The sequence below is a fragment of the Scyliorhinus torazame genome, chromosome 14 (assembly GCF_047496885.1).
Source record: "Scyliorhinus torazame isolate Kashiwa2021f chromosome 14, sScyTor2.1, whole genome shotgun sequence".
Taxonomy (NCBI): Eukaryota; Metazoa; Chordata; class Chondrichthyes; order Carcharhiniformes; family Scyliorhinidae; genus Scyliorhinus; species Scyliorhinus torazame.
Genome location: NC_092720.1, coordinates 18,379,618 through 18,402,328, shown reverse-complemented (window position 1 = coordinate 18,402,328; position 22,711 = coordinate 18,379,618). Strand labels below are relative to the sequence as shown.

The window sequence follows — 22,711 nt, the reverse complement described above, 5'->3', positions numbered from 1 at the left end:
AGCATTTCATTCTTGCAACAGCAACAACACTTCAAAAGTATTCCATTGACGACAAGCACCATGGACATTTTGAGGTTGTGAAAGCTGCTTTATAAATGCATGTTCTTTCCATCTTTATGGACCATACACAAGTTGACAAATCATTCTTCCAGCAACTGGAAAAATTGCATTATTTAAACTGAGGATAGATGAACAGGCAATGGTGATGTGGGTACCACCCATATTCTGCAAGCAGTCTCAAAAGGATGTTTCTTGTATTTTCCCATTCTCACCCAACATTCTCAAGTAAGCACTTTACAAATGGCAGCCATCTGATCATAAGCAGTGACTTTCTTCTTTCCATAATATTTATATGTTATTAATTGACTGACAGAAAAAAAAGTAAAGAATTCACTTGGATATTCAATGCACAACAGGACACATTTTTTATACTGTATCTTTCCCAAATCTTTATTTTAAAAAAACCCACAATGTTCTCCCACATTTAGGAAAGTAAATGACAGTATTTGGCATTTAGTGTTAATATACGCAGCATGATGCATCAGTCCATGACACATTTTGCACCAATTCAGCAATCAATGCAGTAGTTTTCAAAAGATTTTTGACCAGTAATATAAAAAGTACAAAGAACGAATGTGTTGTGGCATCCGCCCAACTTAAAAAAAGTTTAAATTCCAAAATGAGAGCGAGAAATCGTGCAAGAAAAGTACAACACTATTTTAGACAGTCTACTTTCAGCAGTTGCACCAGCTCCATATGCATGTTTGAAGGTAAAAAAAAATTAAAATTGATGCAATTGAATCACGAGGATGGACATCCAAGGTCCACAGTGGGGCTATACAAAAAGGTTTAGAAGGTCTAACTGAAAATACTTATAGTGGTATCGTTCCCTGAAAACTAATCCCAGGGATATGTGGGCATGTGGAGGATAGCCCTCTGCTATCCTCCACATGCTGAAAAAAAATTTGCAAGAGCTGACGGTGACCATATTCCTTTTACACAAGTTTTCTTAAAGACAAACTTAAGGATTCACTTTATCAAAGAGGTGAAGAGAAAGAATTCATGAACAGATTAAGACAACCACACATGGAGAACCCGGACTCAAAAACTCAAGGTGTAGTTACAATATGAAAACTTAATGCATGCTTTAAGAATTGTAGTTCTGACTTGGTAACTCTAGGTATGTTACCCTGAAACACAAATTAGTACAATCTCTTAGAAAGCTTACATTCTGATAACTACAAGATTTTTTCGCACAAACCTGGAGTTCAAATTCCCAAATCAAGACTTTAAGTGTCATTCTCAAATTGAGACGACACACGCCAAATTAAATTTTTAAAAAGGACAAGTTAATAACAAGGTGGAAAGGTCAAGCAGTGAATCTGTGGAACTCTTCACTGGAGAGGGCTGTAGAGGCCGGGTCATTCAGTATGTTCAAGGCTGAGATAGACAAATTTTTAATTAGTAAGTGAATCAAGGGTTATGGGGTAAGGCGGGAAAGTGGAGTTGAGGATTACATCAGATCAGTCAAGATCTCGTTGAATGGTGGAGCAGGCACAGGGGCTGAATGACCTACTTCTGCTCCTACATCTTATGGTCCAACCCAAGTCCTCGCTGGTGCTATAGCCATTAAAAGCAATTACTGAAATGCACATTTCCGACAGCCACCATGAGTAACTGAGCTTGGGAATTATAATGCAAGTATACTATAGTCACAAAATCAGGCTTTTGGATATTTTTTGAAGATTCCTCAGATATCCTTGCGTAGGAGTCCGAGGTTAGTACAGCCTGAATATAATAGAAAACAATATTTCAGAAAACACACTTTTTTGAGAGATGCAGTCGCAAGTTAAGTGTTTGTAGCTTCAAAGGGACATCCCTTAACCTTGAGACTAAAGATTCACTTACATATAGAAAATGCTGCTGTCATATTCATTTAATTTCCAGACTTATGTCAGAAGACCCAGGAGCCCAGGGTCTGAGAGGGGCAGACGCCCTGGTCTTTGCCTCCCTGATGGCCCGGAGACGGATCTTACAAGGATGGAGGGACTCCGAACCCCCGACGTCAGGGATATGGGTTAGCGACATGGCATGATTTCTCAGACTTGAGAAAATAAAATTCATTTTGAGGGGTTCATTGCAGGGGTTTGCTTGGAAGTGGTAGCTGTTCATCAACTTCTTTGAGAAAAATTAAGCCATCAGCATGGGTTAGGGGGAAAAGGGGAGGCATGGAAGAGACGAGTACGGGCAGGACAACCAACGGAGGGGTGGCTGGGGAAGGTGGCACTGTTTGTGCAAGCCATGTTGGCTGGTTTGTGCTCGGGGGGGGTTTATTGGTTATATTGTGTGTTTTTGTTGAAATTTGATGTCGAAAATTATTAAAATTATAAATGGATCAATAAAATATTTTCGAAAAACAAAATAATCTCCAGACTTATTCGTTGCTTATTTATCGCGCAGCTCTTGGTCCTTAAGTGCAGGCCGACTAGAGTATATATGGAGAATACACCAAGCACAAATAAGGTTAAGGGCAGCAAAAGAGATCAATTTTTGTTTTGATATGGGTATTTTTGACACCTTGTAGCAAATTGAGATTTTGGGGTATTAGACTACATTAAAGAAAGTGTCTGAGATCTTCCACTTCTGCACTAGCTAGCCAGCCCACGATTCAATTTAACAAATTAAAATGTGTGCGCGTGTGTGTGTGTGGGGGGGGGGCACAATTGGGTAATTTGCAAATGACACAAAGATTAGCCAAATGGTGGACAGTGTAGAGGATAGTTATAATCTCCAAAATGATACAGGTGGGTTGGTGAATTGGGCGATAAAGTGGCAAATAGAATTTAACACAGAAGTATAAGGTCATGCATTTGGGGAGATCAAACAGTTATGGGGAGTATACAATAAATGGGAATATACGAGGGGTAGATGAAGTGAGAGATCTTGGCTTACAAGTTCACAGGTCCCTCAAGGCAAGAATTCAAGTAGACAAGGTTGGAAAGAAAGCATACAGAATGCTCTCCTTCATTGGTAGAGGTATAGATTATAAAAGTAAGGATATAATGTTGGAATTTCATAAAACACTGGTGAGGCCACAAGTGAAGTATTGTGTGCAATTCTGGTCACCACACGGCAGGAAAGATGTAATTGCTCTGGAGAGAGTGAAGAGCAGCTTTACAAGAATATTGCCAGGGCTAGAAAAGTGTAGCTACGAGGAGAGATTGGATAGGTTGGGGTTATTTTTCTTGGAACAAAGGCGGCTGAGGGGTGATTTAATTGAGGTGTACAAAATTATGAAGGGAAGACAGAGTGGACAGGATAATATTGTTTCCCTTGGTGGAGAATTCTAGAACCAGGGTACATAGATTCAAAGTAGCAGAAAGTGCAGAGGGGACACGAGGGATAGCTTTTTTTACACAGATGGTAGTGGGAGTCTGAAATTCACTGCTCAAGTTGGTGGTGGAGGCAGAGACATGAAACTCTTTTCAGAAGTACCTGGATCTGCACCTTAAGTGCTGTAAACTACAGGCTATGGAGTGGGTTCAGGAAGGTGGGATTAGAAAGGGCATCTGGGTATCCTCAGACTGGTATGGACAAGATGGAACAAATGGCCTCCTTGTGCGCTGTAACTTTTCTATGGTTCTAATGTCACAGGCAAGTTATAAATCATATTCCCCTGCCTCTTCCCCCTAGCTCTAATCTCACAAAACATCCACCAAATGTTAGAACGACATGGTTAGGCATCAACTTAAATTTCAAATGCAAATATGAATTGGGTTCCTGTGATGTGAAATCCATTTGTACTTCCCTTAGACCTAACTCGCCCCATCACAAATTTGGTCAATGTTTAATGAAGACATTTACTTATGTAATACAAAGACACCAGAAGAATGATTTCCTGTTCAACCGCAATTGGTAAAACAGATAACTACAGTTTGTGCCAAGCAAGATGAGAGGCCAAGTAAACTGGGATTATACTCTGAGATTAAGAAGAATGAGAGGTGATCTCGTTGAAAAATACAAGATTCCAAAGCAGTTTGACAGGGTAGATACCAAAGGGTACTTCCCCTGATTGGGGAATCTAACAGGAAGGTGTCAATCACTTGATGGAGATGACTGAGAAAAAGTTGAGAAGCTTTAAAATTCGCTACCAAAGAGAGTTGTGAATGCTCCATCACTGAATATATTCAAGGCTGAGATAAGATAGATTTGATTTCTCAAGGAATCAAGGTATTTGGAGAGTAGACATGGAAGTGGAGTTGATCAATCAATCATAATCATATCAAATGCAGACCGGGAACCATGTGGTTTATTCCTGTTCCTATTTCTTGCTGCTGTAGATGGAGACACTAATCTCCCTGCAGTCAGTAAATTCTATTGCAGTACTGAACCACACAAGAGATATTCCAGATTTACTCCCAGTAGCCTGTGAATGATCTCAACCCCGGTGTCAGTGGGCTGGGGCCCTGGGCTTGGGGGTGAGGAACATCGGCTGGATTCTCAAGCACTATCTTAGAGCCCTGCAGGACACTGCAGTATGTAGAAGTCAAGTGAGAACAAAGAAAAGGCTGAGCGGTGATACTCATCACAATCAAATAGCCTGCCAGTACTCACTGTCTGATCACATGTAACAACACTACACACGGTTGCCAGCGCAGTATTCATTTCTGCAACATCACTTAAGGTTTAAATAGTCTTCGGCCTAGTGCTAGGATGCCAGCTGGGGACAACGTGCACCTTTATGGGCTGCTGTTTACTGAGATAGAGGGATTGCAGGAAATGACCAAAAGGACTGTGTAAACTTGAGGGAGATTCCAAATCCCAACTACATTAACCTCCCCTTAAAAAACAACATACCAGGCTATAACTGTGTTATGTTTAACATGGCAATCATCACCCCCAAGCTGAATAGTCTCCAGACTGAAAAGTCTCATTATGAAGATGTTCAATTCTTGATTGTGAAATGTATAAAATTGGCTAATTATGGTCCCCTAATATTTTCTTGTGGAATTAATTCAACCGTTATCCTCCTTTTAAAAAAAAAATAAACAAAAAGCTTAACCATTCCTCCAAATCAAATAAAAAACACAACACATGATCTCTTTTACTTTTGTTACATTTTGGCACGTACGCAAAATTTAATTAAGAATGGATTGAGCCTCAACACTTACATTGCATCCCCATTACTTTGAGAAAACTCCTGCAGCACATGGCAGTTACTCAGTGCAAAGTATGTAAAATATTAAGTATAAGGCAAGGTAAATCCAGATTATTACTTAACTCCAAAAAAAAGTAGGCAGAGAAAAATAATGGAAATGAATGAAAAGTAAACTTAGAACAGATTGACAATGCTGTTCCACCCAAAAGTAAATATTAATCCACATCTACCAAGCAAACTCATTCTGTAACTCAAGAGCAATTAGATACCTAAAGCGATTACACATTGACGGGATAGAGCTCGTCAGAGTGGCCGATTCTCATTCCTAACTGCATTTAAATTCACTGACCCAGGTATGTGTCCATGATTACTTACGGCACAGCATTTAAATGAATACCATATAAAAACTGGTAAAAATAGTTTAAATGTGTTAATTCTGAAAGTATTGCATCATGATAATTAAACAAATGATTCTGCATTGGCATATTCTCCATCCACCTCAATTTTATTCAACACAAATACAAGCTGCAATCCCATTTATAATATACCAGAACTAAAGCAGTGCTCCAGTTTACTTCTACATTCAAAGATATACAGGTTAAATGGGTTATGGGGATAGGGCAGGGGATCAGGCCCAGCTAGGGTGCTCCAGCAGAGGGTCGGTGCAGACTCGACGGACCGAATGACCTCTGCACTGTAGGTATTTTATGATATAGTGGTGTGAAGCTGCCCAGAATTAATTTTCACAATTTATAATTGACCTCTAAGTTATTAATATTAGCCAATAGAATTATCCTTCAGAAAATTCCTTGGATAGATTCCAGGTTTGTTCTCCACTGCAGTGCTCCAGTACATAAGACTCTCCTCAGGCACACACACAAATATTAGAGGGCTGGGGGGGAATCTTCCCAGAGATAGGAACCCGTTTCTGAAATCAGAGATTCTTAAGGCCTGAATTCATTACTTTACATTGAGAGGAATGTGATTATGGAAATCAGATCAGAGGTGTTTTACAGCAAAATTATTCAGACAGTATGGTTAACAAGCTAACACAGAATGCAGAGATTTGCCAACTCATCAGGGATATGATGTTGCTGCAGAAGTTCCCTCACTCCCACACAAATGTAGAGATCATTTATGCCGGAGAAAATTACTATCTTAACTTTAAAATAAAAGCCAAAATTTCAATGACTCTCTTCCTTTTTTAAATCACTCCACGGGGACATTTTTACTGTTCGCTGGTAATGGCAAAAATCTAGACATGTTCGTTTGTGTGCATCTTTATGACTTTACGCTGGGAGCAGGAATCTCTTCCCTGCATTTATCAAGTTGCTGTGCCTTTCAGGAAATTGCTACAACAAAAATAGTAGGACCAGAGCATGGGTTGATAGAGGGTGGAGGTAACTAAAGTCAATAATCGAATATTTATTTAATTAAAACCACAATATGCTGGATCATTGAACTCAATGAATTGTGGATATTAGCTAGAGTCAAATCAACACAACATTCACTTCTCCACCTCATCAAAATGACATGCAGATCACACCTATTGAGAAAATGGATTCTGCAAATCTTGGTCTCTTGCTGAAATGGAATGGTACAATGTTAGAACTTGCATTGGGGTTCCCCAAGCGATGGCACAAATTAAAGTCTTTTGGTCTGAGGGAAAGCCAATCCATTAAAATAAAGATCAGTGGAGAGTGAAAAGCAAGCCTGGGCTGAATTTTTGTCTTGGGACGGATAACAAAGAATTGTGACTTCATGCAGCACCAAACAAGCTTTGAAGTGAGATGTTACCCTCCAATTTAAAGAGAAAACACATGGTTGTCGGTATTAAGAATTAATATACCATGTAAGTAGAACAGCAAGAGATACTGACTAATGAATGAAACCATGCATATCAAGAAGAAATGAAACACTAACAACCATTCACAAGTTGACAAAAGATAGATTCCCACTTAACCTGATGTCAGTATATACCCGTAATTAGGGTACTTAACTGAACCAGTCCTTAGTATTGGATCCTACAGAAGACAAACTATATTTGTCTACATTGTATTTGAAAGGCACTTATGCAGCATATACACATAATAGCATAGAACTAAACTAATATTCTTTCAGACTCGCACTGTAAAAACAGCAATCAGTAGTTGATGCTAAATAGTTACAAAACAAAGTAAACGGCAGTATCTTCTGCTTAACTGAAAACTTGGTGCTTGAGCCCTAATAAATCGAAAGAGCCATAAAATATTGGTGTCAAGACAAATTAAATTGCAAAAATGACATAAGAACGGAGAGAGGAAAAGGGTACATGTAACAGTCAGAGATCCCACAAAGTTGGACTTGACGCTCAATGTTGCAATGCTCCAATTTAAAATAAACCAATATTCAATCAATTATTAAACCACTAAACACATACATGAATGTAAAGCCTAGCAAGTCCTCAATTTCCTGATTCCAAGTTCACTGACAATTGCGATCAGCAACAGGGTTCATACAGTCATCATTGAGGGTGCAATATGACTGTGAAACACCTCAAGCCTCGAGTCACCAGTTTAATTGGTTCAGAGACTACTGCCATCAGGGGTTGGTTTGTAGATGAACAGCAACTTGATAAAACAAAAGGGGTCAAGGGAAACAACCTAGTATGTTGCCTGTTAACTGCACATGAATTAGTACTATGACAAGTATCAAGGAGGGTCTTTTTTTCCCCTCTGACTCCTTGAAATGCGAAAAGGATCCACATTAAAATGAGGTTGGACAGGAGGTGAAATTCATACCAGGAGGGGCTGTTGAACACCATTCTGGTTGGGCCTTCAGCAACCTACAAACTTTCAATTCCACAGATGCTGCGAGACCTGCTGAAAATTTCCAGCATTTTGTGTTTTTATTATTTTTTAAAAACTTATTTGAATATATTTCCAAATATAGGAGCATGGGCACCATGTCAGGATTTGGATTGGGATGTGGTCCATTTGGTCATGTAGATACGTTTCCTACAGCAGATTAGTAAACTAATTTTTCATCTCAATAAAATACATTCAAGATTCTCTGAGGGTCAGGGAACAAGAACAATTTAAAATAGTAAATTACTAGAGTAGTTAAATACTTGGATGGCCATATAGAAATTTAAACCTGCACTATTCAATTTACAAATCACTGTACGGGAAGCTTTCAAATTCTTAATAAATTTTCAACCATCAAACTCCCGCTCTTGCTTTCTTTGCAGTTGTACACATTCAAGAACAGTTTCCTACAAAAAGTTACTTTAAACTGTATGCACTAATTGATTCTCCTGTAAATTGGCTAATAACTTAGCGCGTTGACTGCACAGCTCACCTCTGGCATGTTCCAAATACCCATGTAGTTGTATCACTAGCTCACTGGCATTTTCAGAAGAAATGGCAAATATTTTCCAAATTAAACTTTGCAATGAGCATTTCTGAATCACAAACAATGTTCATCCTGAGGGGTTGAGCCTTCTGCATTTCAGCACCCTGAAAAAAATAAAAGATTAAAGAGGCCCTATTTCACTCCGTGCTGGGTAGATGCTTTTGCCAATGGCTGGTCGCTGCTCCCCACAATTGATATTTGAATCACCCATCAGCATTCACCATCTTTCATAAGAATACAGAACATGCCACGGTACCATAGGACTGCTGACTGCTGATATTCCCTAGCAACAGTCGCTGTGCTGCCTTGGGTGGGGCTAGTGAGGAAGAAAGGCAGTCTTTGCACTATGTTTATATTTGTATTTGTACTGCCAACTGTTATTATTATAAAATTATAAATGCCTTAATAAAATGATTTTCAGAAAAAACAGTCGCTGCCTTGAGTAGAAAGAGAATGATTGGGAGTGCGGGCAAGTCCAAGAGCTTGGAAAAATATCATCTTGCTCCAGCAGTTATTTACTTTCCAGCATTCAGTTTGACAACAGTAAACTTCAACAATGGTGCAAGTCATGATAGCAACCAACATCTGCACTGTTACATTCATCTGTCTAAATATTCAGAAATTACTGTGTCACTACAGTGCTCAAAAAGCAAAAAATACCATTACGCAAGGGGGTATGGACTCTTTACTAATCTTCCAAATGTGTGACAGGTTTAAAGGGGATGTGTATCATATTGAAGTATGGCACAATGTTAATGGTCCATTCACTGGTATTTCTCCGATTCCCCATAAACAGTTATGTGTTCTAAATTGATACAGATGTCCAGAATGGGGAGTTAAGTATTAAAAGCAGCACTCTACCCATTGACATTAACCATTGCAGGAGAACATTCCGGCAACAAGTCCACTCTTGCTATCACAAAAAAAAGGACGATATTGCAAAACAAAACAGTCTAACTACCCCAAATTCCTAGAATGCAGCTGAATTTGACCTGTTTATTAAATGTAAACCATAAACTCTGAATGTAACAAAAAATATCCTCTTTCAGTCATAAGTAATGGCACTGGATTTACACTCTCACTGAACAACGGTTGGAATTGTTGAATACAACCCAAAAACATCTTTAACATTTCCTAAATCCCAAATAATAAAAAAACAAATTTAACTTATTCAGTTATTTTAAACAAAGGCTCTAAAGAGAAAGACGTACATTGTCTCAATTTAGCTGGACTGCACGCAGCAGTTTTAAAGCAGAACAAGAGATGCTGCTAGGTCTATGGTCATTCTTTCTTGCAACATTTGGACTCACATGAAACTCGGTAGAATAAAATCTCTTTCAGATAGGTAAGAAACTGAGTAACCATGCTAAGTATTGAATGCAACCACTAAAATCTGAAGTTTAAGGAGGTATGGAAGGCAGGAACATTGAAAAAACTAAGGCTATGACCAGGGAAAATTGCAGCCCAAATTTGGCAAAGTTACACTTCTCATAATTTCTTTTTTTAAAAAAATAAATTTCCAATTCATTTTTTCCCCCCAATTAAGGGGCAATTTAGCTTGGTCAATCGACCTACCCTGCACATCTTTGGGTTATGGAGTTGAGACTCACGCAGACACCGGGAGAATGCGCAAACGCCACGCGGACAGTGACCCGGGGCCAGGATCGAACCCGGGTCCTCGGCATCGTGAGGCAGCAATGCTAACCACTGCGCCTCCGTGCTGCCCCCACTTCTCACAATTTCTAACATTAAATCAAAACTATATTCACTAAAGTAAACTATAATGGATGGGGAAAAAGTGGGTCAGGAAGAAAGTCGTAACACAAATATGTCAAGTCTGTTTGATTAGCTGTAGAAGAGATCACAATAAAGCATATTCAATTTAGGTTAGGTCTCTTCCGATATAGAATTGTAATTACAATTTATAAAGCAACAATAACAATTTTCTTTGCATGGGGCAATGGGTGATCCTTTTGTGCTGTCACAAAACAGAAGAAGTTGGACGTGTGGGAAATTCCATGAGTGAAGTTGAGTATTAGAATAGACATGGCCAGGAATCTGTACCTAGTTTTGCTTCTGCTTCTTTGCAAGAAAGTACTTAAGTTTGAATCTCTCATGGGGCAAGAAACAACCTGTGTGTAGTGTCAGGTCTGCAGCAAAATATTTTAGTGAATGCTATTGAATTTTACTTATGTATTGAAATGCGGTTCTTTTTCCAGGGGAAGGGGAAGGAAAAAGGCATCTTTCATTTCCAAATATTTGAGCAATTCCTAGGAAAACTTAGTTCTGTTTTCTTGGCATCAGGTGCAGCCATTACAAATCTCAGGAGACAGAAAATCACTTTAGTAATTTATGTATGAAGTATAACAGTGACAATATGTGGCAGATCATTCCCTGCTTGGCATAACTCCTTAGCTCCAGTGGACTATATTGGCAGGACTGAAAGCCTCAATCGACACAATGTGGTGCAGGATAAAACTTAGCTGCTTATATATACATTAATATATTTTTTAAAAAGACACCTTTCACATCAGTGCAGACAAAAGTATAGTCACAGTATGTTTGTGCACTTTTTTTGTAATTCTCATTATGTGGTCCCAAAAAAGCTTCTGATAACTTAAAAAAAAAAAACCCTAATAGTCAAATGAGATAAAATGCTGTCAGTTTTTCTACAAAACTCAGTTTCTGTACATGATCCTGCTGGTATTATGCAAGTGGTTGAAGCAATGTTTGAAATGCTTTTCTTCCCATAACCTTTGACACACTTTTCCAGTACATAAGGGCAATGCTTTACCAGCAAAAGCATTTTTGAGAAAGCCATCAGCTGCCATCTCCCTGAGCAGTACCTCGCAGGCTGGTTGAGGTGTCTTGGGGGAGCAAATTAAGCCTTTAAGTCATGCACATAGGGTTTACCATAACACCAAGAGAATAAAGTTAAATTTCCACCCAACCTCCCAATGGAAAAAACAAGCAGTCATTTCTTAGGCAAGTTAACTGCACTTGCTGCCCGACAAAAAATATCCTGTCCATCAAGTTAATAGTATCTGTCAGCAGGAAATATCAGGGGGAAAAGGTAATTTGTTAACTGCAGTAGCTGAGAACTCAGGCAATTAACCTGCAGCCTATAGTTATACTGGAATAGAAATACAGAAGTACTCATTGGCCATTTGCTGGGTTAGAGTTGGGATGAGCATTCTCAAACCATTAGCTGTACAGAGAAAAGGCTTCTGCTACTAAATCAAGGCATTCATTGTTTTCAGCTCTTTTAACATGCAACGTTGAAGGCACTGGGCACAGTGCACAGATTCCAGCCGGTCAGACACATTCCTCAGCTGACATCAAAAGGGGATTAATATATTCAAAGCCTTCAAATTCTGATTGGTCAATCTTCTTTACAGCATCACTAGGAAAACAAAATAGAAAAAAAAAAATCAATAATTTGGGAAACATGGAAAGTATTACAAAGAGTAATAATGATACATCAGGTCAAGTCACCCACTTCACATATTCCTGTACAACACATCAGTGGGACTGGAGGGAGGAGAAAGGGGAGTCCCATACAATTTCTTAACTGTAATATATAATTGTTGCTAAGCTGCCTAAGAGAAGGTGATTCTGGAGGGGGCAGATGGTGGGGGGTGTAAAGCAGGTGATTTGTTGCAGTATGCCAGCCAGCAACATTATCCTACCTGTAGCTGAAATTGCTGACTGAATGTGCACAAAAAGCTGAAATGCAGTAAAAACTGGTCAAGAGAGGACAGATTGTTTGTCCTAAACATCATCTTACAAAAACCAAGAGTATATGAAAGAAAATTTTATATTTATCTAAAATTTACACCAAAATGTTTGCAGGTGGAAAAACAAGTTGACAAGGCAGTTTTTAAAAAAAAGATGTGATCCATGGCTTTCTAAACAACAGTATAAATCTTGATATTAATCAATAGATTTTCCAGAATTTAAATATTTAAAAAGTTCAGAAGTTGGGATTATTCTCCTTAGATCATGAAGGTTATGGGGAGGTGTTAAATTTTAACCCATTTTGAGAAGTTTGGAGAATTTTCCACTAGCAGGAAGGTCACCGAGGATGTAGATTTAAGGTAATTGCCCAAAAAGCTAGGGGGAGATGCTAGGGATTCTGAGTTACGAGGACGTGAAATATACTGTCTAAATGCGTGGTGCAAGCAGATTCAGCAGTAACTTCTAAAAGCTGCGTGGATATATACTTAAGAAAAAAGCTGCAGGGCTACAAGGAAAGAGCAGGGGAGTAGGACTAATTGGACAGCTCTTACAAGGAACTAGCATGGCCATGATGGGCCTCCTGTGCTGTTTTCTTCTTTGGTGATTACTCACTAATGTGTAGGATTGTGTACCTAAGAAACCCGTGTAACTGGTCATGGATTCAGTGGGTCCTTGCCCCATCTTCAACCGCACATTTGGCAGATACTTCCAGGAAGTGGGATTGTTCCTTGTACTCGTGACCCCTGGCATTCCTTTCTCAGGCTACTTTTCCAGACTTGCTCTTGCAGTCGGGTGTTCTTGGAAGAATGAGGAGGTACCTCCAGGTAATTTTCTTCTGAGCAAGGGTCTCCCAGGCGTTGATGTCTATGCTGCATTTTTTGACGTAAGCCTTAAGGATGTCTTTGAAGGGCTTCCTTTGTCCTACTCTGGTTTGGGCACTTTTCTTGAGCTGGGCGAAGACAATTTGATAAATGGGTCAATAGCATCCTAAGCACATGGCCAGCCCAATGCAATTGGTTTAGGATGTTCATGGCCCTAATGCTGGTACTCTTTGTATCTTCAAGGACGCTGCTGTTAGTACACATGGATTCTCTGCTGATGCAGAGAATCCATCTCAGACTGTACATAGTCCAGGTTTCAGAGCTGGGGGGGGGGGGGGGGGGGGGGGGGGGGGGGGGGGGTGACTGCCTTGTACAAGATGATCTTAGTATCAGCACAGATGTCGTGGTCATCAAAGTCTCTCACCCAGGAGGTATCTGAAGGTGCCGTTCATGGTTTGTATACAATGTTGGATCTCCACGTCGATGAAAGTTGGCTCCCTCGGTAGGGGAAACGTTCCACATGCAAAAGGGCTTCTCCGTTGAGCTTAATGGAGTGGGAAACACCTGGGGCGGGTTGGTAAAGGACTCGAGTCTTCTTGAGGTTGAGGTGGAGACTGATTTCTCAATATGCTTCCGCGAAGGCGTCAAGCATAGTTTGGAGATTCTCTTTTGAGTGAGATGGCGTTATTATCCGCATACTAAAGTTCCATGAGTGATGTTAGTGTCGCTTTCTTCTTGGATCTCAACCGATTGAAAAACGTTTTCCGTCCATCACGTAGGCCCTGTCCAATCCATTGGGAAGCTTCTTCTTGGTATGGTGAAGGGTGACGGCAATGAAAATGGTGAAAAGGGTTGGGGCAATGCCACATCCCTGCTTGACTCGAGTCTTGGCTTTGAAGGTTTCTGTAGTATTTCTGTCAGTGAGGACTTTCGCTGACATCTTGTTGTGGAGGATTCGGAGGACGTTGATGAATTTCTCTGGACAGCTGACCTTTGACAGCCTCTTCCATAGCACTTCTTGATTGACTGAGTTGAAAGCCTGGGTCAGATCAATGAAGGCCATGGAGAGTGGTTGATGTTGCTCTGGCATTTCTTGTCAAGCAGTGAAAATCATGTCCATTGTCCCACAGTTTGATCAGAAGCCACATTGGCTTTCCTGAAGGATTTCTTCTGAGACTAGGAGAAGGCTAGCGAGGATCCTCCCGGTGATGGGGAGTAAAGAGATTCCTCAGTAGTTCCCACTCCTTTTTTGAAGATGGTGATGAGGTCGGCAGGGATTTCTTCTCTGTCCCAGAATTTCAGGAATAGCTGATGGAGATGACAGGTGATCTCTTCTCGTCAAGTTTGAAAATCTCTGCTGAAATCCCGTCCACTCCTGCCGCTTTTCTATTCTTCATGTGTTTAATAGCGGCTTCGGCTTCATCCACGTTTTGTGGAAGTCCAAGTTCATCTTTGAGCTGGGGGATCTCCTCAAACACATCCTCACCTCAAACACATCCTCACCTAGGATTGCATCACGGTTTAGGAGTTCTTTGAAGTGTTCTCTCCATCAAAGGCTGATGTTTTCTCTGTCTCTCAAAGGGTTCTGTCCTTACTTCACACCAGTTTTTGAGACCGAGGGTATTGGATCCATATAGTGCCTTGGTTCTTTATTTCCCTAGTTCTTCTTTGTACCTCTGCTGTTGGATGAATTCTCTTCTCTTGCAAGGCACAGAGAGCTTTCCTCTTCTTGTCAATGAGGTCTTGGATGATGTCTCTTCGAACCAATCTTAGTGTTTTCTAGTCTAGTAGCTGATGGTTTCTTCAGAGCTTCAGATGATGGCCGTCTTCAGCTCTTTCCTGCTTTCCTCCACTTGATTAGAATGGACACTTGGGAGATTTTGGTGAAGACGTTGTTGAAAGTTTGCTTGCCATTCAACATTGATTTTCTTTCTGAGCTGTTCCTTCATTTACTGCTGCTTCTAGTGGAATTTAATGGGCATAGCGGAGCAGATGAGCCGGTGGTGCGTCCAGTAGTCGTCTGCACTGGTCATCACCTTCGTGATGAGGGCTCCCATTTGGTCACGGGATCAGATGATGACAAAGTCGATCATGTACCAGTGCTTTGATCATGGATGTCTGCAGGAAGTCATGGGCTTGTCTTTTTTGCAAAACAAATGTGTTAAGTGATGCCAAACTGGCGTGCTGCACATTTGGTGAGAAGGAGAACCCCGTTGGGAGTTGCAATTCCAATAGTTCCTTCACAGTTGAGAGTTTTTTCCGACTCCAGCATTGCAGTCCCCAAGGAGGATGATCTTATACTCTTTGCGAATGTTGGTGAGTATGGTGTCCAGCATGGAGTAGAGGCCTTCTTTGGACTCGTCATCGGCTTCAAGGGTTGGGGTGGAGGCACTCACGACCGTTGCCTGTTGGTTCTTGACAAGTTGTAGGTGTTTGTTGATGCAGAAAAGGAGCTCTGAAAGTCAGTTGATGAGTTTGTTCTTGATGGCAAATCCAGTTCCATGTGTCCTAGGTCGATCCTCAGGTTTTCCTCGCCAGAAGGAGGTGTAACCACCGCTTTCTTCCTTTAGTTGCCCTTCAGGTCTTTTGCAGGGCAGCGACTTCAATGTTAAAGTGCCTGAGTTCAAGGGTGGCACGACGGCGCAGTGGTTAACACTGTTGCCTCATGGGACTGAAGACCTGGGTTCGATCACGGCCCTGGGTCACTGTCTGTGTGGACTTTGCATATTCTTCCCGTTTCTCACCACCACAACCCAAAGATGTGCAGGGTAGGTGGATTGGCCATGCCAAATTTGCCCCTAAATTGGAAAAATTAAAAAAATATATATATATATTTCTAAAAGTGCCCGAGTTCAGGGGCAACAAGGGCAGTTCTCCATTCTGGTTGTTCGGCATGTTATCCATAAGAGTTTGTACATTCCAGGTTCCGAGATGGAGTTCTGGCAGATGAGCCTGCTGAATGCAGGTTGAAGATGGAAGAGTCTATTTTTAGGGCACCTTTTCGAGCCCCTTCCCCATGCGGGGTGAACAGTGTGGATCAAGAAGAGGATTGCTCAGTCGTGAAGAAAGCTGCCAATTCATACAGGTGCTGGACTGTATAAACCCATGACACTATTAAACAATACTAGTTCAATTATAGATTATTTCAAATGTATTCAATGCCCTCCTACAAATCATGTAAAATATCTATAGAATGAAGCTACATCAAAACCATATGAATTTTTGTTGTTTATTCACAGTAGATGTCACACAAATGACTGCCAATGCAACAGATGCACACAATATAGTCGCAGCTTCCTTGCTTCCTTAACAACACATTTTTAATTAGTATAAAAACCAAGGCCAAATGAAATATTAAAGGCACAAATAATTTAGATCTACCTGCTCAAGGTATACTAAAACAACTTTAGCTGTTCACAATGTTTATAATTTTGTTGGACGCGGATGATAGATGCACACAATATAGTCGCAGCTTCCTTGCTTCCTTAACAACACATTTTTAATTAGTATAAAAACCAAGGCCAAATGAAATATTAAAGGCACAAATAATTTAGATCTACCTGCTCAAGGTATACTAAAACAACTTTAGCTGTTCACAATGTTTATAATTTTGTTGGACGCGGATGATAAACAGAATTAAATTAATCTCTCTCCAATCCCAGATGTGCAACATAAACTATTTGGTGCTTAATACAGAGAAGTGGGGAAAATGACCAGGACTGCTACTTACTCATCATCAGGAGTGAGTTGAACGGGTTCGTTAGTGAATTGCGAGTCAAAGTTGTCAAGTCCATATTCACCAGAAATGTGTGGCTTGAAGGGTGGGATGACCTGCCTCTGTTCCATCTAGGTTATCAATGATAAGAATTAAGATGTTCAATTTTCAAAAATTAGTTTTCTTTACCGTAAATTGTGTAGTTAGTCTCACTCTGCCAGCTGCAGGACTTCCATGTGGAATGACTATCGTTAACATCAATGCAATTCCTAATGCAAATTCTACGCACAAAACCACCCTTCATTACATAATAACTGTCACAAATTAACACATTTGTAAAGAAAATAACAGTAGCATGAGAACTGAAAATGATATTACATTGATGAAATAAAGAGGTTTCCTCTGAGATTCGGGTTAAATTATCCTTTTTGCAGAAATGCTTTTGGGACAATCATGGCCAATGGATTTCTAGTCTAAACTTGTATTGTTAATGTGATTCCTTCAAAACTTTGAAATGAAAGCAAAATACTACTGATGTTGTATTTTCTTCAAGGACAAGATTCTTGTCTGCATCAATGGTGCCGAGATGGAGATGGTGGACAGCTTCAAATTCCTAGGTTTACACATCACCAACAATCTGTCCTGGTCCACCAAGAAAGCACAACAGCGTCTTCAGCTTTGACAAAGGGTCATCTAGACTCAAAACATTAGCTCTCTTCACTCTCTACAGATGCTGTCAGACCTGATGAGATTCTCCAGCATTTTATCTTTTAGCGTCTATACTTCCTCAGGAAACTAAGGAAATTCAGCATGTCAACATTTACCAGTTTTTACAGGTGCACCATAGAAAGCATCCCATCTGGCTGAATCACAGCCTGGCATGGCCATAGACTGTAAGAAATTGCAGAGAGTTGTGAACACAGCCCAGTCCATCACACAAACCCATCTCCCATCCATTGACTCTGTCTGCACCTCCCGCGGCCTTGGGAAAGTGGGCAGCATAAACAAAGACACCTCCCACCCAGGTTATTCTCTCTTTCAACCTCTTCCATCAGGCATAAAATACAAAAGTCTGGGAACACACACTGACAGATTTAAAAATAACTTCTTCCCTTCTGTTACCAGACTCCTGAATGGCCCTCTTATGGACTGAACTGATCTCTCTATGCATCTTTTATGCTGTTGTAGCACTATACTCCGTATGTTTCACCCGATGTTTATGTATTTACAATGTGTATTTATCGTACGTCCTATGTTTTTCATGTATGGAATTATCGGTCAGGATTGTACGCACACGTGACAATAAATCCAAATCTAATCTGAATCTAATCTTGGAAACGAAGTGGCAGTGAATTAAACACGAAAACAAAAGCAAAATACTGCAGATGCCGAAACATTAACTCTGTTTCCTCTCTCCACAGATGCTGTTAGACCTGTTCAGTTTTTCCAGCATTTTCTGTTTTTATTTCCTTCAAAACGTTGGACTGATTCCCCTCAATTAATTTTACTAATTCAGTTCCAGCATGTAGTATTTAAACAGTTAAAAGTAAAATTATTATTGATCATAATCCTTTTGTAAAAATTAAGTATTTGCCAACTTTAAAAGGAAATCTGCTACAGAATCCAGACTCTGCTACTCAATAGAGGCAAATTGCCAGACATATAAGGGATGATTCTGCATTCCGGCATCCCCATCAGGGAGCATGTTTCCAAGGAGCATAAAATGGAAATCATGAAATAGCAATTCAAGTGGACTTTTGATCAAATGTACGACAATTATTGGTCACAAAGCAACCTCTACACTGGTGGAGAGATCAAATATAGGTTTTGTTGTAAATTTTGAGGAACATTTATATCATTTAAAGTGGGACACTGACCTCCTTGTGCTTTCTCCCTTTCACACCAAGCCTTTCTGATTTTGCCTTCCATGTTATTCCAACTAAACTCAATGCAAGCATCAGAGAGATGTTTTCCTATTGTTCTGCTCAGTACTCTAGTCTGTTGTTCCGAACCTTTGTTAAGTAGCTTGGTTTCCTCACACATTTTCTTGCCAGTCTCTCCCATCCATTCTCCTTCTCCTCCTCTGTGGATATTTCAAGTGTTTGCGTATCCCATGCTTTTTCATTGTCTTAAAAACTTATCTGTTTTGCTCTAAACATACGTTTCAGCCTTTACTGAAAAGATCATGGTCTACCTTCCCATGATCAGATCTTTTTCACTTGATATAGATCATAAAATCCATTAACTGCTTCTCTCTGACATGAATCAGTCTTTTAAATGCTGCTGATCTTTCCTGTCTCAAGGACTTCAGTTCTATAAATACAGTTACCAATTCTTTTTTTCTCCAATTAAGGGGCAATTTATCCTGCACATCTTTGGGTTGTGGGGGTGAGACCCACGCAGACATGGGGAGAATGTGAAAACCCCACACGGACAGTGACCTGGGGCTGGGAATGAACCCGGGTCCCAAGCATCGTGAGGCAGCAGTGCTAACCACTGCGCCACCGTGCTGCCCGAGGAAATTTTATAGTTTACAATTCTGATGAAAGATCTACACCCAAAACATAATTTTAGAAATGTTGCTGGTGAGAATTCCTACACTGGGCAGTGGTGTCACAGTTGGATATATCAGGCTGTTTTTCTGGTTGTTGGGACTTAATAATTGCAGTAAACTTGATTTGAAATGGGTTCTCTCTGGCATGAAAATAATGCTAATTGGAAAATCCAGGCTTACTAATCTCTTTTTGAGATTGCAAAAAGGAGCAAATGAGGTTGAGGGGACGTCTGATAGAGGTTACAAGACAATGACAGGTTTAGATAAGGTAGGCACAAGCTCTTCCCATTAGCTGATGGTACAAGGGCTAGGAGGACACCAATGTAAAGTCAGTGAGCTTCGCTGAACAGTGTAATGACAATTATTTGTAGAAATATACTTTTCCCACATTTTTTGAAGGCACAGATGTACATCAGGCAAAGACAAGATCAAGCATTAAGTGGTCAAATTATCGGCTGACGCTCACTGTCTAGACCAGTATCTTGCAAACTTTTTTTCCTGGGACCTACTTTTGCCAACTGGCCAACCTTCACGACCCATGGCACGTTCACTTACCCAGTTTATCCTGAGTCAAGGTAGTGTTTGGGACACTAAAATCTTCTTACCCCAGGCAAGGGAGGGAAAGAAAATAATTTAGTTATCCAGTGCTGGCTGGCGTCTCTCACCCTGGTGCTGCTAAAAGATTGCGTCTGACGTTAAAGAAAAATAAGTAACTATTCTGGTACTCCACCGCCAAAGAAACTTCAGCCTGTGCTTCAGGCTGGCTGGCTCAGTTATTCTCACTTCCCAAGTATGCTGGTCTAATGACCATTGCTCAGCCCCACAATGACCTTTTGTAAAAAGGACCTGGTCATTTACCAATTCGAGTTTTCTTAGGTTAACAGGACCCCCCAAGGAATATCCACACTCCTTTTCCATCCCTTCTCCTCTTCAAACCAAACTCCTATAAAATAATTTTTCCATTCCTCGTTGCAAACCTTTTTGAAGAAAAAAGCCCATTGCAAAACTCTAAGGATGAAAAACAAACGCGAATCAGGAATGCAAGCACATGGCAGGGGGCAGGTTAACTTGAAACTAATAAGGAGCAGTGCCTGGGCTCAAATTGGAGTCCCGCTGCATACTCACCATTTCCCCTAGCTTAAGGCAGCACAAGACTTCTCATTTGAGCTAATACAGTCAGTATTCACCTCTGAGAATTATAAAGCGGGGATTTTAACTTCTGGAAGGATGTCCACAACCAAACAAATAATTTTTATGAAACACTCAGGGACAACAGAAGGTGAAAGTGCCTCTCACTTTTAAACGCACCCCCCAGAGATGATAGAAAGAAACAGATGCTGAACTTTTATCTGTGTCCAAGTCTTGGTCCTGCTAAGCTAACTAAACCTCTGACACAATCAAATTGGCGTAGGCGAACTTCTAAAATTGGGAAAAACAACTGGCTTTGCAGGTGTTTTCCGGATTGGCTTAATCCCTGCCAAGACGGGACTTGAATTTTCTTCAGTATCATCATTAACATTACAGTTTCAGTGATGTTAGCAAGAGTAAAGGATTACCACTGATGCGTGACCACATAAATGCTGCTCATTAAATAAATCCCTGAAATACACAATTAAAGAGCGAGTGCCTGGAGGCTGCTGTCATCCCAGTCCCTGCTCTCCTGCCCTCCCAGACCCGCTTTCCTGCCCTCCCAGTCCCCGCTTTCCTGCCCTCCGCTGCCAGTCCTGTACTTAACAAAACACTCCACCAGCAGACTGGGGCACACTTTCAAGCTTCCTGCGGTTGGAAACCATTGCAAGAGGACAGCGACATTTACGGCAGGATTTACCCTGCAGGCTTCTGAATGTTGCCTTTGGGAAACTGCATGATAGGTTGATGGGCGCAGAACACTGCAATACTTTTGACACCCACCTCGCAGGTCGTGATCCACATTTTGAAAAACCCTGGTCTCGACTTGAATCATATGCAAATTGGGATTTTTGGTCTCCAATTACTGACGCAATAAATGCGGAGGGTTGCAGAGGGTTGTTACATCAAACTATCATACCTCAGAATGAGTTATCGTATTAATGGGATGGAGGAAAAAAAGGATGGCGTAGAAAAGCCAAAATAGCTGGTGGGAAAGGAGGATGAGGACAAGGTCCACTTCTGTGCTGGTTCTCGATTTACACACATTAAATTTTTCCTTTTTCAATACTTATTTTAAAAGCTAGCAATTTTGCTTCGACTGCCATCTCTTCTTTTTTTTTTAAATAAAAATTTTGAGTACCCAATTCATTTTTTATCCAATTAAGGGGCAATTTGGCCAATCCACCTGCTATGCAGATCTTTGGGTTGTGGGGATGATTCCCACGCAGTCACGGGGAGAATGTGCAAACTCCATACGAACAGTGACCCGGGGCCGGGATTGAACCCATGTCATCGGCGCCGTGAGGCAGCAGTGCTAACCACTGCACCACCGTGCCACCCCAACCACCATCTCAAATAGGTCTATGTCCTAACAATATTACGGGCCAGGGTTTAGAGAACCCCCAAATTACAGCTTGTTTGGCTGAATGCAGCTCCAACTCTGAAAACAAAACTAAACACACACTGTAGCTGCCAGCTCAAAAACTAATGTAAAAGCAGACAGACAGCCTAGCTCCACCCACACTCTGTCATCACTGCAGCTATTTGATAAACACCCATTTCTTAAAGGTACTCTCACATGACAACGCTTTATAAAAATAAAAATGAACTTAACCACACGAATCATTCTTTTGCTGAAGACATTAAATGTACGTTTTCTGGGTACAAACTCAAAAGCCACTCTAAAATATGCTTCCCACCCTCTTGTTTTATCTCACAGCACCCTCTGATAAATTTGCACCTTTATTAGATCTCTTAATCTTGTTCATTCTAATGGAGCGAGCTATAGTTTCTCCAGCCTCATAACTAAACCCCTTATCTATCATGAAATAAACGAGTTTACAAAGAACACCAAAAGCTCCTGCCGGTGCGAGAGATTAAAGAGTACATGTACTTTACTTTACACAGAGACCTAAGCCAGATCTCAAGGGAGTTCCATTGTTACACTATTGGCCCTCGGTACTGCTCTAGTAGATACATTAAACTAGAGTCCATTAAAAAAACAACGAGATGGCTTCGTGGAGAAACTGGCATCGTTGAAAACCAATAGACGGTTGTAGCAGATGGCGCCAAGTTATAACAGTGTCCATCAACCAACTTCCTACCCTGCTGCCAATCTCCTTTAATATGGTTTGCTTTCAATTATATGAGTCTTCTATCTAGCACTTTACTCAAATGCCTCAACACAAGGTAAAATGCATAAC

General features: G+C 40.6%; 1 protein-coding gene across 3 annotated transcripts in view; it reads right to left on the bottom strand.

Annotated features, from left to right (window-relative positions):
* Positions 1-422: 422 nt before the first annotated feature.
* The window catches only part of prkci (protein kinase C, iota), a 206,624-nt gene continuing 184,335 nt past the window's right edge, over positions 423-22,711 (bottom strand). Inside the window, exons 18-20 of one of the 3 annotated variants that reach the window (XR_011934419.1) lie at positions 16,841-16,956; positions 8,498-11,954; positions 423-5,030 (exon numbers count right to left, since the gene is read on the bottom strand). Coding sequence is in view for 1 of the 3 variants with exons in the window: in XM_072473783.1 (XP_072329884.1) it covers positions 11,867-11,954; positions 16,841-16,956 (204 nt within the window). In the remaining 2 variants the exon portion in view is untranslated. Of the gene's footprint in view, positions 11,955-16,840; positions 16,957-22,711 lie in introns of all 3 variants that reach the window. The other 2 variants (XR_011934420.1, XM_072473783.1) reach the window with 2 other exon arrangements.